Below are 15,592 nucleotides of genomic sequence, written 5' to 3' on the forward strand. Positions count from 1 at the left end.
TCGCAAGTAACAGATGTGCGTTAAGAATCCTTCATTTGTTTAATGAGCAGCTGGCTTGTATCAGTAAAAAATTAACCATGTAAAACGTATTATTTATTACTTAAGTTTCAATAAAAGGACAAGAAATTTGCTGAAATACACAAATTTACTTTCTAAATTAAAGAAGGAACTTCTGGCATGGATCAATCTTCATCCGAGCTGTAATCGCTGTCTAAATTGACTTTTCTTATGTGGGTATCACATTCATCCTCCGATTTTAAGGTATTTTTGCTCCGTAGTTGCACTCCTCGTGGAGAATTCAAATAGTCCTGACTGAAAACTTTATTCCTTCCACTATTCAAAGGCTTATCATCAGAGTCGGAACTTTCAGTTTGTGGCTTCCTTGATAAATGTTGCTTCCTCGATGAGCTCGGAATATTGTCGCGTTCATCTGCCTGATCTTGTTTGCCCATAAAAGGACCTTCCTCTCCATGGTTGGGGGCATATTTTCCCTCTGGCGGCAAATCATCGATAAAGATCTGTCTATCGGGTATGTCCTTGTATGCATCACTGTCCTCCGACTCTTCTTCGCTGTAATCCGATTCCAGGACATCGGATTCAGAACTATCCACGTATGACTTCGTATTCTCGTTCTTGATCGAACGAGGTGGAGTACTTATGCTCTTGGGTGTGAGTCCTTTTGTAAACGTATTATTAGTGATCAGTTTTCGATTGTTTTGAACTAGTCTGTCTTGGTTAACTTCTGATTTTTGTGCTCTCATAACTTTTAGTTCCTGCACCAATTTCCGACTCCTTTGCGGAGTGGCCTTCATAGGATCAGGCAGCTGGACCAACTTTTTGGAGGCTCCCTTTTGCATACCAAACTTCCAATCGCGCATAACTAGTTGTGCCAGGAGTGGGAAATCCTTTGACTCGGGTGTGATGAGTAGACTTTGCTCCATCTCCCTGCGATTGGCCACGCTTTCACCCGTCTCCATGCGAAGTGTTTCCAGGGTGTGTTTGTAGCCGAACCAATCAAGGAACTCCATAACCATCTGGTTGATAAGCTTGACCAGGCTGTGATCCTCCGATTGATTGGATCCACCAGATGCTCCACCGGTAAGAGGTTGGACTTTGGACAGTTTCTGCTGGCCACGCATCATCTGGAGGATCTTCACGTGCATTTCGCTCCGTAGAGCCGCCATTGTTCCATTTTTCTCCAACTGGCTTTTGATATTCTGTTCTATCATCTTCTGGTAGGCATTCTCCAGCTTAATCTCATGCGAACTCATGGTTGTGAATTTTGTATTAAACGAATTTGAGTTAACAAAAAAATATACTTTATTAATTTTATATCTACGCTGATGACTTCAACAATTTATGTACGTTCAATTTGAATTTGAGTTTAGTTGTGTGCATATGCTAGAAATTTCAGTTTAGCATTTTTTCACACAGCCTCCTTAATGCTTGAGATCATTCTAATTTCATTGGCCACTGGCCAGGTTTTCTACCAATGTCTGGAAAGTTTATTCCACTTGCCGAATCAGTCCAACTCGTTAATCATTCAGATAACCTTGAAGTTTGGCCAGTCTGCGCATATATTAGCCATTAGTTGGAGTTGTTGAACCAAAGTTTTGTCTGAGAATTTTATTCAATCGCTGTAAGAAAACCTGCAGAAGTGATATTTTACTATTTATAAACAATAAAATATGTTATTTAACACACTTAATAAATATCAAATAATCTCCTTCGTAAAACCCATTGCTCTTTTAAGTACTAGGGCGATAATCAGACAAATTAATACTTTTATAAGAGTTTATAAAAAAGCAAACGAGAATGGTAGTAAAAAAATATACACAAAACTTTATCAGGAGCAACTTCTGAGTGCTTTTTTGGCTGTTGAGTTTTTCTTTTCATTTATTTGTAGGTGCTGAAAAGTTCGCTCGGCGATTGAGCCAAAGAAATATTTAATAACTATTTTCTTGCCATTTTTTCCCGCTTTTTTTCCAGGCTTGTTGGAAAAAGTTATCTTTGCATTTGCTTTTAATTTTTGTAATGGAATTGTTAAGAGCGAATTACCGGGCAGGGGTAGCAGCTGATTTATAGCCAGCCAAAAGTTTTTTGAGCACAAAAATTCATCGGTGAAAAATGCCAGCCGCATTGGCCTTAAAGTTTTCCACTCAGCCCTCGCTTAAATATTTGCTCGACTAATTAGCAAAAGTGTTGGCAAGGCAGCAAAAAATCCTGGCGAAATTTGTAGTTAAACATATCTATATATTAAGCTCAATGCTGCGCCATTTCCGGTTTATCTCGCTACCAATTTTTATTGGTGTAGCAAAGCAAAGCCAATTAGGCAAAATGGCTGCGACACATTTCCGCTGGTTTGCTGAGCCATCTCAAAACCCGTTAAGTGGCACCGGGGTCAACTTAGCCTGACCTGCACTGACCTCGAATGAGAACAGTACATACATCCAAAGAAATGTTCTGCCTATGAACTATATCCTTAATTTAAAGCTGAATGCATTGCAGTACTTCAAATCAGTTAATGTCCACATTAAAGTATAGAAATTAATTGATTAATAGAATTTAAGTTGAAAAATGTACAAATTGTTATTTACCCCCATAATCAAGTATCACTTAAATTAAAAATTTATTTGAATTTTTCTCAGCTGTATATATTATATAAGTTATTATCCTTTTATATATATTTTTTATGTAAAATTTAAATTCAGTTTACATTTTTAGGATATTTTTTAAGCTATAATTTTCAAAAGTATCCATTATTATTTAAACGTTTTAATTGTGAAAGGAAAGGGTATTTCTGATTTTGTCGGAATGGCTTCCTTTTTGGAAGCCGTATTGTTGTTATTTCAGTGACACTTTCGCATTTTGCTAATCGCATTAATTATGCCTTTCCCCCATTTGCTGCTGGGCCTCTGGTCCTGTTTCTGTGTCCATTCCAGGGCCAGAATCCTGGATCCTTCGGCCTGCAGGCGAAATGGCCAGCAAATTGAACAAAAGCAAACTGCAGGCAAAGAAAGCGCTGTGGATAGGGGCTTTAGGGGGTTAATGGAGGAGAGCCTCCTCCTTTCAGGCATAATTGCCTCTCAAGGGAATTAAATTGAGCCGAGAATTTCGTTGGCAGCGCGTCAGAGGCAACAAAAGATGAAGACGGGATTTTATTTCATTAATTATCAATTAGTTTTTGAAAGTTGTTGCGCCTGATTTATTAAGTGGACAGTGGCTGGCACTGGCATAACTTTTGAAATGCCTGGCTCAATTTTCTTGATAAAATTGCTCTTCAATTAATTAACCAAATTGTTTTGCGGATACAAATTATATTCGTGTATGCCGCAAATTAATCAGTAATCATGTGAAAACTGCTGCCAGGCCAATTGCAAATAAATTAGTATCGTTTTTCACCACTTAGAAGCCATTTCCATTTTAAATAAGCTCTCAAAATCCATCGTCTTTGACTTGAGTTGCGGCTGGCCAAATTTAAATGAATTATTGAAATAGGACACCAATTTTAAGTGAATTCACTTGAATTCATTGAAAGCCGGCCACAATTTGGTCAAGCTTATCATACAAATATTTGATTTCAAAAGTAACTTTTTATTGTATTAATATGCGTGAAATTGGCTTATCATAAACAAAATCTAATTTTGCTTAAGATACTGCCATTAATATATTATTTATTTAAAATGACTCATGTTCTTTCGAATGGTTTTGATCATGGCCTCCGCCTGCGAGTTCGACGAGTCGCGTAGGATGCCGATGACCTCTGAGATTCCTCCGCCAGGACGACCTCTTTGTGCCTTGGTGCACAAGGCGAACAAAACTCCGGCGCAGGCGCCCCGTTTGCCCTCCCAGTTCTCCGGACTGGGATCTAGTCTGTTTGCAAATTATATAATTTTAAGATGATGTTAATTATACTACCTAAGTATGCTACTCACTTTTCCAGCATATCAAATGCCTTGGCTGCCACCCAGAATTCGGCACACTTGTAGCACTCATTCGCAATCAGTTGCAACAGGATAAATGCCTCTGCATTCGTATCCCTGGTGATGAATACATTCCAAGCCAACTCGGGATGACCGCAGTGTATGTGACACTTGGCCAGGATCATGCAGTAGGTATGCTGGTTCTTGATATCCATGTCGGAGATCTGCATCAGCAACTCCTCCGCCTCCTTGTAGTATCCTGTGGCGCATTTGGCCTGAGCAAAGTTATAGTTGAACACATCGTCGTTCACGAAGTAACTGCGAATGGAGTTCATGTAGACCAGCACCTCCTCGAATTGTTCGTAGAGGAAGAAGGCGGAGGCCATACTCTGACGACCAGGTATAGTGTCACATTCTGTTGCCGAACTGCCCACCAAGTGCAGGTTTTGCTGGGCCGTCTTGATGTGCTCTTTCTATAAGATAAAGGATATAGTAACATTGCTTTCCCCATGGAGATCTGTATCAATTTCCTTACCGATCCCAATTGCTGGCCCAGAGCAGCATGGACCACTCCTTTGAGTATGAACTCATGCGGCGAAGTCGGCTGTAGTTCCTTCATCAGAGCATGAGCTTCCTGGACATCGCCCTGCTTGAGATAGTATATGGCCAGATTCAAGCGAGCCTCAGGAATGATATTCAGTAGTCCTGGCAGGACTCTTAATGCTCCTTCACCGTTCCGGAAAACGACCAAGTTGTGACGCAGAAGATCCGCTCCGAAGGTGCCATTATCGGCTATATTCTTGATTTCCTGCTCGGCCACACGACCGTTGAACAAACGAAATCGATTGCAAGCCTTTAGGTTAATAGCTATGGTACTATCGCCATGTTGACTGAGATACACATCCAGGACCTCCTGGGACATGTCGTAATAGTCGAGCTTGTAGAAACACAAGGCCAAGTAGACATTGATGGCCTGGTATTCCTTGTTGTCCACCAGCACGCGTTTGTACACATCGATGGCCTCCTGGTAATGGGCACGCATGTAGTGCATCGAAGCCAGGCTGAGTTGCTGCTCCAAGCTCGAAGAATCCTGCATCTCCTCCTGCAGCTGGCTCCACTCCTCCTCGTTGCCCAGCTTGTGGGCCAAATGGAAGAGGAGTCGCTGCTTCAGCGGATTGTCAGCCGCATTGGCCATCAGTTGCTGGGCCTCCTCGTACAAGCCCAAGTAGAACATGCACACGGCCAGGTTGAGATCCAATTTCCCATCAGGAGTTGAAGAACTCTGCCGTATGGCCTTGTACTGGGTTAGAGCCTGTTGGTAGTCACCCAAATGGAAATTGCAAAAGGCAATCCACTGATCCACCTGACTCTGCTTGGATCCATGGGCACCATCCTCCTCGTCCTCGTCGTCGTTGGCGAACTGGAAGATAGATAGATGTAGATAATCTACAATTCGATTTAACGACACCACATATGTATCTTTTGTTTTACTTTTAATACCAGTATTAAGAGATACATGAGTTTGATAAAAATCACGACATTTAACGTCACTGCTTTAATAGTGACTAATAAAAGCATTTTGTATAAATGCAAAAATTAGCTAATCGAAAAACAAGTTTGTTCGAACTGCATATATGTATAAAACAGGTCCGTTTCGGCAAACATAGCCGACTTGTTTTCTGACAAAACTAATATTATATTATAATACTATTTGGTAGCACAAATCGATTATGAATAAACAAAGGTAACATGTCTTTGAACCACAATGTATTAATTCACAGATTGAACTTCAGTAGACTCAAATTTTACAGTGTTCGTTCAGAATACAATGGATGGCTATCAATCGATTAATGTATTCGGACTAAGAGATGCAAAGTTATACGCGTCATTAATCTATATAAGTAATTCACAAAAAACGAGTCTAGGCCAACTTCAACGTCTTTCGAACTGGTATAAAAGCAGCTGGCATCTAGTCAGATTGCATTGTGATCTCTACCATGAAGTTCTTGGCTCTGTTTGTGTGTCTTTTAATCGCGCTAATCGCAGTTAAGGCCGATCCTTTATCGCCGTCTTTTCAAAAATGCCTGGATGAAATAAGTGATGCGGAACTGTGTGAAAATTTCAAAGATCAATTCCCGGAAGATGCACCTGCTGTTCCTGTCGATGAATTTACCTTCGAGGCCTATTCTGGATAATTAACTTCACTTTCGTTGAGTAACTCCGACGAACGCGAATTAAGCTGAATAATTTATTGTGCACTATTGCTTTATAAGTTAAACAAATAAACAAATTTGTTTTGATATAATATTTAAGTGGTTTCTATCGACTGGTGTTTTGCATAGATATTAATCAGTCGGTTTGGCTTTAAACAACTTTTGTAAGCAAAAACTAACATCAGCATCATCACACAAAAGTGTACTAATCAGCACTAATTAGTTGAAAAAAATTTATATAAGTAAAGAAAAAAACAAAACCAAAATATATAAATGAAACAGTCTACGGCAGTTACTGCCGCCATGTATAAGAAAATAAATTGTGAAAATTCAGCAACGATTGTCCACAGAATGTGGGGCAAAAGTAATCCTTACGCACCTCCAGAAAAGCCCGGGCTCCCGTGTAGTCCCGTCTGATGATGAAATCCTCTAGGGAGGCCGGTGCCGGGTTCTTCCTCGCCTGCCTGCCGACGCCGAGTCCACTGCCAGCACCTCCGCTGGCGTTCATCGAGCTCGCCGAGTCGGTTTTTCCGCGCGAAAGTATCTGGGCAGGGACATAAGTATCTTCGGAGTATCTGACAACACTTTCCAGGCACATTTCTTACCATTTTTTCGCAGAGCCGTTCGTTTCCTCGGGATTTGCGCTCCTTACGCCCAGCTGGCTCCTCGACGTTTGGGTCTTGTGTGTTTTGCGTTTTCTGTTTTCGTCGGCTACGCTTGGTTACGGTCGCTTGGCAACCTACATAGCGTCGATAAAGCAGTTCGACCACGCCTCACTGCGCCCAGAAAGCGCCCCTTCTGGATCCTTGAGCGCAATCCTATCCGTATCCTACCCCTCAACTGCCCCAGCTACAGTTGAGGGGTACCAACTGTTGATATGCCACCCTTAATTCTTGGGATATCGTTCTCGCATTTCCCAATGATGTCAGCAGGACTTCATATCCCTTAAATATCTTTTAAGGGTATAATTGAATGTGGGTTTAAAAAAACAAATTAAATGATATAGTTGATTAATAATATCAGTTCAATACGAATGCTTACAACTCATAGATACAAATTTTATTAAGTTTCATTGCTAAATTTTTCACTGCTCAGCGAAAGTATTTAATAGATAACGATTTTGGTAACCATTCAAATGCTGTTTTGTTTTGTATGTTAATTTGTGATACCCTGGCACCTGTAGGGTATTTCCTACTCTCATTCAGCTGGACCAGACATGAAAATATTTCAGACTATATCCAACAACTTAATACCAGCTGGATGTGAAGTGCACGACGACTCTGGTCAGATTGTGGCTCGGATCTGGGTGAGCACAGGTGGACTTATGGCACGCATTGTTGACACAGTTCCACAGGAACAGATGTTTTTGCATTTGCATTTTCATTTTCAATTTTATTATTTATAAGACGCACACGAATCATAAATATGCAGGCGGCCTCCGGCGAGAAGTGCATGCGTCAATCCGAACGCCTCGGCATGGCATGGCATGGGTGGCATACTTTAGGAATTCTCCTGTTTTCACTCAACTCTGCTGACACTGCATAATGGCTCAAAAGCACATGTATTTCGAGTGATAGACATGACTGTAGAATTTTGTTATTCCAGTGCAAATTCGAACGCTATCAAGTGGAAAAACAAGTGGAAAATAACAACAGTCCAGGCAGAGCAAACTGTGAATACTGCTTCACAATTCTGATGCACGGTAGTAAAGATTGATTTAAGAATATTTATGTGTTCCTTAAACCACAAATGCTAAATGAAATTACTATAAATTGGAAGAGGTAAGCGAGAAGTGCAGCTTGCTAAGTTCCAAAACAGGAAATCCCCCCACCAACCAATTGAATGTAAAACGCGGATAAAAGATGAACAACAATATGTTCGTTGCGTGCAATAAAACCAGATAAAGCATAAGTCCAAACACCAACAGTACGGCAAACAAATTTACTTTCAAGTAAATATCTATGTATATGTATTTCCATCCAGCAGGCAGTCATTCGGCGTACGCGCCTTTGTTTATGCTACACTTTATTGCGCTTTGCAATTTCGCGTTTCCGTTTCCCGTCAAATCAGCCATAAGAAACGTACAGCAAATCTGGGAGTCACGACCCCGCCCAGCTGGATCCTTCTGGTCCTGCTCCTTGAAGGCGCCTATTACATTTCGCAGTCGAATAAACAATGCCAACATCATTTGCACCTCCTTCATTATGGGCTTGGCTCGTTATTTGTCAAACAAATAAACAGCAGGCAATGCCAATGCCGGTACACTTAGAAAAACTAGAATTTATTCTTTTGCTGATAACATTGTACAGATAAATAATCAGATAGATATATAAACTAATACTTCACATTAAATAACTTTAAAATTCATTTAAACGTTTATATCACATTTGGCTCCATATATTTTCTCGCAGTGTGGATGATGGGGATTTTGGGGGACTTCGGTGGAAAACAGAAGACTTGCCAGTCACTGTTACGTGCAATTGTCTCCCGCTTGGGCCCATGATTTTCCATCATTATCATGGAGAGCTGTTCGTGTTTACAATTTTTCCAACGCTCCCTTTTCCCTCTGCGACAATTTATTGTCATCTTCTGCTACACATTGAGTGTATGCTCGTTTTGTTTTGTTTATACACTTTCGTATTTGCATTGCCTTCTGTTCTCGTCCTTTTTCGTCCTTTTTTTGGACTGGATTTTTTCTAAGGAAAATTGCGAACTTGCGAAATGAAGTGCAAAATTCAAACGGAAATTGAAACGGCAATGACAGAGTCGACTTGAGTTGAGTTTGTTTCTTCCTTTTGCTCCTTGGGCTCTATTTATTTCTTCTTTTTTTTCCTTCTTGGTAGCAGATCCTGGACTTTGGGCTTCTTCGCAGGACTCTTGGGCACATGTTGCCTGCAGTTGCATATATAAATGTTTCTTCACAATGAAGTTGGGAAAATGGCGATTTTCTCAAGCGTAAACTAAACACTGGAAATGCGAGAATAAATAAAAATGGACATCTTGGCGAATTTATTGGTCATGATGATGACGACGCCTGAGTTCGGATTTAGCACAAATGTTGAATGCCACTGAAGCATGCATAATAATGGGGCAGTGAACTTTACGAATTGGGCTCTGGTCAAGGATGAACAGGCGAAATAAAGTTAAACTCTTTGGAAAAGTGTTTTGAAATAGTTGAAAGTATTGCGGGCAAATTCAGTGGATTTGTTCCATCTGCGATTTGGGATCGATTTTCAGCCTTGACTGCACCAGCCAAAATATCAAAGAGCACCACTTTCGCTGGCCAAAATAAATTCGTTAGTTCGCCCCAGAGAGGGAAATTGCAAACATAACATATATAGTCGTGTATATATGCAAAGAAATCAGACAACTGTTGTTTGCAATTAGAAGCAAATAAACTAAATTGTTTCGCGGTTCGCAGTTTTTGAACAAGCGGCGCACATTTTCAAATTTGTTCAGCACACAAACTCACTGACATCCGCGGATTTGCTCTTCATTTTTGCGGCAATAGCATTATTGGTGAATGTGTGAAATGTTTTTGGCTGATTTTGCCCGGTCACTTTCGGCCAAGCGGCTCTTGACGAAGCTTTCTACACGATTTGGCGCATTTACATATTTTAATTAAAACATAAATTCGGCATTTTGGCCATACAACTGAATATCGGTTGCGTGCGAAAAGCCAGAGAGCATATTATGCAGCTCCATTTTGCCCGTTTTATTAGTGATGCCACAAAGTGAAGTGGTCACTGTGATTCAATTTCGAATTGTTTTTGGCTTTCAGCTTTGGGTGGATTTGACGAAAATCACTCATTTAACTTAATCAAATAGTAACTTTATTTGAATGCTGTGCATGGAGTACAGTGTTGCAGAACGATTTTTAACTGTGTGGCCTAACAAATAATTATACCCCTTAATTGGTAGAGTTGAATAGTATACTACTATATTAATTGAAATGTATGTAACAAGTAGAAAGTACATACATATATTCTTAATCACGATCACTTGCTGGCTGAAAGCTTAGCAGTTGCTTATCACAGTTTCAGATAGTTTCACTGGCAACCCAAACGAACTCCAATCTTCTATCTTGAAGGCACATCCCTTTGAGCCGTTCGATGCGTTTGCATGCCTTTGGTTATTTTAATAAATATTTCATCAGACACACGCACATCACCGCACCGAGAAGAACATGGGTAGCGCATAGTTTACTATCTACTAAATATTTAAACGCAGCGTCAGATCGTAAAAGCGAAATGTATGCAAAGTGCATGTCGAGCAGCCATCGAGGTAAGCTGTAAAAAACTGAGGCAAGTAACGGCTAAAATGAAACGGAAAAAAAGGTTAGAAAAAGGTAAAACAGACGAGCCAAGGAGCCATAGCGAAAAGCTACAATATTGAATAAAGTTAGTACCTGGCGGTCTGTTGCGCCTCATCGTGTTCACTTTGTTTATATATGTATATAGTGTAGAGACTATGTTTAGTTTTTTACGTCTTTCATTCAAAGTTTCCTAGGATTTATAGGGCATTTAAATATTATTTATTTTGTTTTAAGATTTTAAATGTCGTTATAAAACATGACTACTTATTGAGGTGCAAATACAGGCATATAAATCGTGAATTTTTCTTTAATATACAAAATGCAGAAACTCCGCGGAGAATTCAAAATGAACGCTTATCGAGAGTCTTGCAGCGAAAAGTTCCGCATCGATGGCAATGCAAACACGGCACATGGCAGCGGGACAAAATTTCTTAATTTCAGCCGAGGAGTGCCCCCACTCATGGCCCCAACTCATGGGCCCCAACTCTCTGCATCTCCAAATTTCCACATCTCGATTTTCAGGCGGCACTCGATGCGATGCCTGTTCGTTGGCAAATGGAAGCACCAGAGTGCCAAAGCCGCAATGTGTCTGGCTCTGGGTTCATGGATGGCATGGCATACGAGTGGGGGTACTGCTACTACCAATACTCGTATATGGCCAACATGTCTTGCGCTCTCTATGCGACCACGCCCACACAATCAGGCGCCCATTTATGCACTAATTAAAATTTTATCGTTAAATCTTGTTTGCTTGCATTGCTACAAGCAGGCACTGCAGGAGCCCTCTCCTCCTGCCATCCAACCCAGCCTCCAATATACCCCAAATGTATGCAATGCGAACATTTTCGCTGAAAATGTTTGGCAACAGTTATTTGCACTTCTCGATTCCCGGCTACCAGCCAGATATCCAGATATCCTGCCACGCCCAGTTTTGGTGGGGCAAAGGCGGAGGGACGGTGGCCATATGATCATAGCGTTTAATGCCGGGCACAAGGATTTTCATATTTTATTTGGCTGGATTCGCAGCCAAAAACCGAGCGCCCCTTCGTTAAGTGCCGACACTGAGAATAAAAAGGGGGCTCCTAAAAATATTCATATCCGTACTAAAAGTGATATTATCTTAGCATATTCTGATATTTAAATAAAACACTTAGTATTTGAGTTTTATGTTTCCTCTTACATACATGTTAGTTAATTACAATTTTCTTTTTCTTTCTTTTTCTTCAAGTGTAGATCAAATGCATGGGGGCAGACTGATTGTTTGACCTTCGCTGGCAAATGTGAATCGCATTTAGGCAAGCAGATTGCATTTCAAAATCACTGCCCCTGTCATTTTGTCAAACATTTTTCAAATTACACCTCATCTCTCCCAAGTGGAAATGCAAAAACAACTATGAAAACCGAAATTCAATTTCGAAATGTGGAAACCAAAATCCAAAAAGTCGTACAACTTTTTCCCCAACTGCTCTCGCCGTGTCAACTTTTTTAATTTAATATATACAGTGCGTATGCGTAATTTTTGTGGCTTTAAGCGGCAGCTGCTGTTGTGTTAGAGAGTGTGTGTGTGTGTGTATGTTCTTTTGGGGGTGTATATTTGGGGGTGTGAGTGGGGCTAGAGCTGCAAAAGAAGCAAAAAATTTAATTAAAACGTTGCATAAATGAAATTCAAATTCGAAATTGCATGCAAAATGAATAATTGAGTGGACCATGGCAGTTGACTAGCTGCACCGACCGATGGTTTAGTTAATTTTTGTCATCGCCGCTCTCTTTCAGACTGACACGCCTCAATTGGTTGGCAGAACACGGCGATGGGCGGTAAAAGTTCGCTTAGTTACTAAATTATATTATTTGCCCTTGCAAAAAAAACACACCTTGCAAAACACAAACACAAATTTGTTAAAACCAACCAAAAACAGAAGTATATTAGAAAGCTTTATTGAAATACACGAGTTTATAAAATATTTATCACTCTCTAGCATAAAAAGAATTTTAAATCTTTTAATTCTGTTATTTAGTTTAATCTAACAGAGTACTATTTACTTGACTGCCACTGTATCTGTGACCTGTTACTGTTCATTTCCTAGTAAGTAAACAAATCAACCGCAAAACAAATTAGTAATTTAATTTTCATTGCATTCAGTTGAATATTAAAGCCTTATTTGCTTGTGTTTTTTGTTAACAAAATCCGGAAAATAAATATGTGTTATGATGGGCAAATTTATTGTTTTTGTTTTATAAATCTCCTTTATGGTCGAAAATGCTTGAACTTTGTGTGCTTTCCAACTTGGCTGTGCCACGATCACTTTATTAAAGTCTAAATTAAAGATATGCATTATTTTGGTGGAATTTTATATACCCTTTATAAAGCGAAAGCATGAAATACAAATTAATAAAGAAATCTACTGCTTTTTATACTTCGTTAGCTTGAAAATATTGTGTACTTTATAAATTGGACACCAAATTAAGTAATCCTGGTAAGTAATCAAGGTAAATACTTAAAGTATGACATTTCTTTTGAAAACGAAGTTCTGAAATTTACAAATATCAATCACTGAAAGGCTTGAAACACTTTGAATAAATTAAAGTACCTTCTGCTAGCGCACAAAAACAAAGACTAACTTGTTTATTACCTTTGTTTAGACTTTATATGACACAAGTTTGCCTCCGATGATGGCACTTGAGCAAATGGCATTAGCATTGTCTTTCCATCCTCGAGGACCTGGCTGCCTTTCCCACTCCATTTTCCTTGCATATATATATATATATGTCTTTGCATTTCTTGTGGAAAGTCTGAGCAAGTTTCTTATCGCGCCAAAATGTTATTTTTTCTCGGCTGGGTTTACTTTGCGCTTGATTTGTTTCCCATAGTTGTTTGTGTGTGTGGCTGTGAAATGCTGGTTTATTCTATGGAAATCCCGCCTTTCCTTGGTTCCATTAACTTTTCGGCATAAGTGAGTATGCGATATATATTATGAAGAAAGGGACTTGACTTCGCCCAAAAGCAGGCGCTCCAAAGTGTGCAAGCGCCCAGCTTTGGGAGTTAATTTCCCAGAACTTTTGATTGCTCAATTTGGACGGCTTCCACGATTTTGCATATTAAATTCGCCGCTTATTCCCCAGTTTGATTGCTATATATATATACTATCTTGTATCCGAGCATCATAACACATATTTGGTGCTATGGTATAAAGCAGTTTGTTTGGCTTAAGACGTATTTATCTTAAAGTTTAAAATTTTGTACCCTTTGAAATAGAGTTTTCCTGTATTTAACCGTCAATCTTTGTTTCTAAATTTATCGTGAATTAGTGAATTTAAGCTTTGATTAAACTAACCAAATATGTGTGAAATAAAGCAAAATTTCGTGACACACGATCTGGTGCACAATCTGCGTTGCAATAAGCGCTGTCCGAGGGTTGTAAGTTCCACAAGATTTTCCTACTTAGAAAGCTTTCCTTATTCCATCTCTTTGAATTCCGATTAGCGGCACCTCATGAAAAAGACAAGAATCTGGCCAGGAGCGCGATTTATGTGCGTTTGCAAGGAGGGGGATTTGAATACGGCTGCATATTGCCTGGCCGAGTTGATGCACGAGCCGTTCCAGCCATTTCCCATGGCCACCGTGGCAGTGCATCATTCGATCCGGGACGAGTTCATCGAGAGGTTGAGGAGTCGCTTCAGGCAGCTGAAGCCACACGTGGCCAATCATCCGAATTTCATAAGAGCCGTCAATGAGCTGAAGTACGGGTTGCGACCAGTGAAATATGTTCTGGCCGATGTGGCCGATGCTCCGGCCTGCGCCAGTCCCATCTTGGTGACGGAAGGCGTCACCCACTTGTTCTTTCCCAGCGGACCATCGGGATGCACCACCCTGCACACCTTCAGTAGCATGCGGGAGGTGGCGCTGGTCTTTGGCAAGGAGACGCCCAAATTCGATGCGGTGTACTTCTTCGATGAGACCATCACGGGTGTCTACATCTTGGCCAAGCTCATCAATTGTGTGCAGTTCTTTGTGAACTGCATGGATGCCTGCCTCGTGGAGATTATGCCCCACTACTTGGAGCACACGCCGATGGTGATCTACAAGCGGGGATATCACTACGAGACCTTGGAACTAGACCATCAGTGGAAGATCATCGTGTTCCCCTACAGCACCTCCATCCTGAGGCAGTGCTGCTGCCCCACTGGCCAGTGCCGCTGCTATGCCACCCATTCGGCCTGCTGTGAGGACCATTTGCAGAGTTAGGGAATGCAGGTTGTGTATTCCCTCTTCCTAAGAACCTAGCCCACTCCTAGCCACTCCTGCTGGTAATTTCGGCGGGAAACTCCATCTTGGCAAAGGAAATCAGAACTTCCTCCGTCTGTTCTTCGACTGCCGGCGTCGCTCCAGAAATCCGCAGTTCCAATGAGTAGTTTGCGACTGGCAACACATGTGAGCCATAATTTTCGCGGTACTTGCCTCTTGGATTGCAAATAAAGTGGTTATTGGCTGTGGTGAACTATTGCATTGTAGGTACTTTTTTCCCGAACTAAACTGATCCATAATTTAGGAAAATTACTTCCTTCCTTATATATATTGTTAGAGGATTGGGCTAAAGATTTTTATTTACAACTTTTCTGGATTCTGTTGGCGATCTCCCCTGTATTTAGTGCCGCAATAATTTTGGCTGTATTTATCAAACCGTGTCCCTTTGCCCAAAACCTCCAACTTTGGCCAACCGCTTGCAGGATGTCGCCGACTGTTGGCTTTTAATAAAACTTGCACACAGCCGCCAAGTATTTGCCTTGGCCTTGCCGAAAAAGAACTTTGAGAAACCGGGGAAGTTGGAGGTCTGGGTTCTGAGATCTGGAGTCCTGAGTCCTGGGAACTGAGATCTGAGAACTGTGGTCTGAGAACTCCTAAACCGACACAAGTCTGGCAGCCATTAGTTGCGGCTGCTGATGCGGCAGCTTGTCGCCAAGGCATTGACTTCTTTGGGTTACCGCCGAGTAGTTGTTGGGCTTTTATGTGCCAACTTGTTAATGAGTTTGCCGGGATGTGGGGGTTAGCCATCCATATCCAACCATCATGACAGGCGGCCTATGCTGCACTTACTTACCTTCTGAATTTTTGGCATTGAAACGGAATCCTTGCTGCAATCACT

The 15,592-nt window shown here is 40.9% G+C and overlaps 3 protein-coding genes across 3 annotated transcripts; 1 reads left to right on the top strand and 2 right to left on the bottom strand.

Moving 5' to 3' along the window:
- Positions 1 to 80: 80 nt before the first annotated feature.
- On the bottom strand, positions 81 to 1,414 carry LOC6606215. The gene has a single exon (XM_002030987.2). It carries the CDS (start codon positions 1,269 to 1,271, stop codon positions 183 to 185), a length of 1,089 nt encoding a protein of 362 aa, XP_002031023.1. The 5' UTR covers positions 1,272 to 1,414; the 3' UTR covers positions 81 to 182.
- A 2,159-nt stretch (positions 1,415 to 3,573) lies between these two features.
- On the bottom strand, positions 3,574 to 6,824 carry LOC6606216 (intraflagellar transport protein 56). The gene is made up of 5 exons (XM_002030988.2): positions 6,742 to 6,824; positions 6,516 to 6,680; positions 4,459 to 5,343; positions 3,936 to 4,396; positions 3,574 to 3,873 (listed from the first exon to the last, which is right to left on the bottom strand). The coding sequence occupies exons 1-5, from the start codon at positions 6,742 to 6,744 to the stop codon at positions 3,675 to 3,677; spliced, it is 1,713 nt and encodes a 570-aa protein (XP_002031024.1). The 5' UTR covers positions 6,745 to 6,824; the 3' UTR covers positions 3,574 to 3,674.
- Positions 6,825 to 13,704: 6,880 nt separating this feature from the next.
- LOC6606217 lies at positions 13,705 to 14,947 on the top strand. Its single transcript, XM_002030989.2, has 2 exons — positions 13,705 to 13,866; positions 13,933 to 14,947. The coding sequence occupies exons 1-2, from the start codon at positions 13,789 to 13,791 to the stop codon at positions 14,692 to 14,694; spliced, it is 840 nt and encodes a 279-aa protein (XP_002031025.1). The 5' UTR covers positions 13,705 to 13,788; the 3' UTR covers positions 14,695 to 14,947.
- Positions 14,948 to 15,592: the final 645 nt, after the last annotated feature.

The sequence above is a fragment of the Drosophila sechellia genome, chromosome 3R (assembly GCF_004382195.2).
Source record: "Drosophila sechellia strain sech25 chromosome 3R, ASM438219v1, whole genome shotgun sequence".
Classification (NCBI taxonomy): Eukaryota; Metazoa; Arthropoda; class Insecta; order Diptera; family Drosophilidae; genus Drosophila; species Drosophila sechellia.

Bases quoted from the DNA above. Each gene is read 5' to 3' on its own strand.
- LOC6606215 (XM_002030987.2), bottom strand. From the start codon at position 1,271: ATGAGTTCGCATGAGATTAAGCTGGAGAATGCCTACCAGAAGATGATA.
- LOC6606216 (XM_002030988.2), bottom strand. The intron at 5,344-6,515 runs GTGCGTAAGGAT...TCTATCTTCCAG, and splicing joins GAGCCCGGGCTTTTCTGGAG to TTCGCCAACGACGACGAGGA. The intron at 3,874-3,935 runs GTGAGTAGCATA...ATTTGCAAACAG, and splicing joins GCATTTGATATGCTGGAAAA to ACTAGATCCCAGTCCGGAGA.
- LOC6606217 (XM_002030989.2), top strand. From the start codon at position 13,789: ATGTGTGAAATAAAGCAAAATTTCGTGACACACGATCTGGTGCACAAT. The intron at 13,867-13,932 runs GTAAGTTCCACA...AATTCCGATTAG, and splicing joins ATAAGCGCTGTCCGAGGGTT to CGGCACCTCATGAAAAAGAC.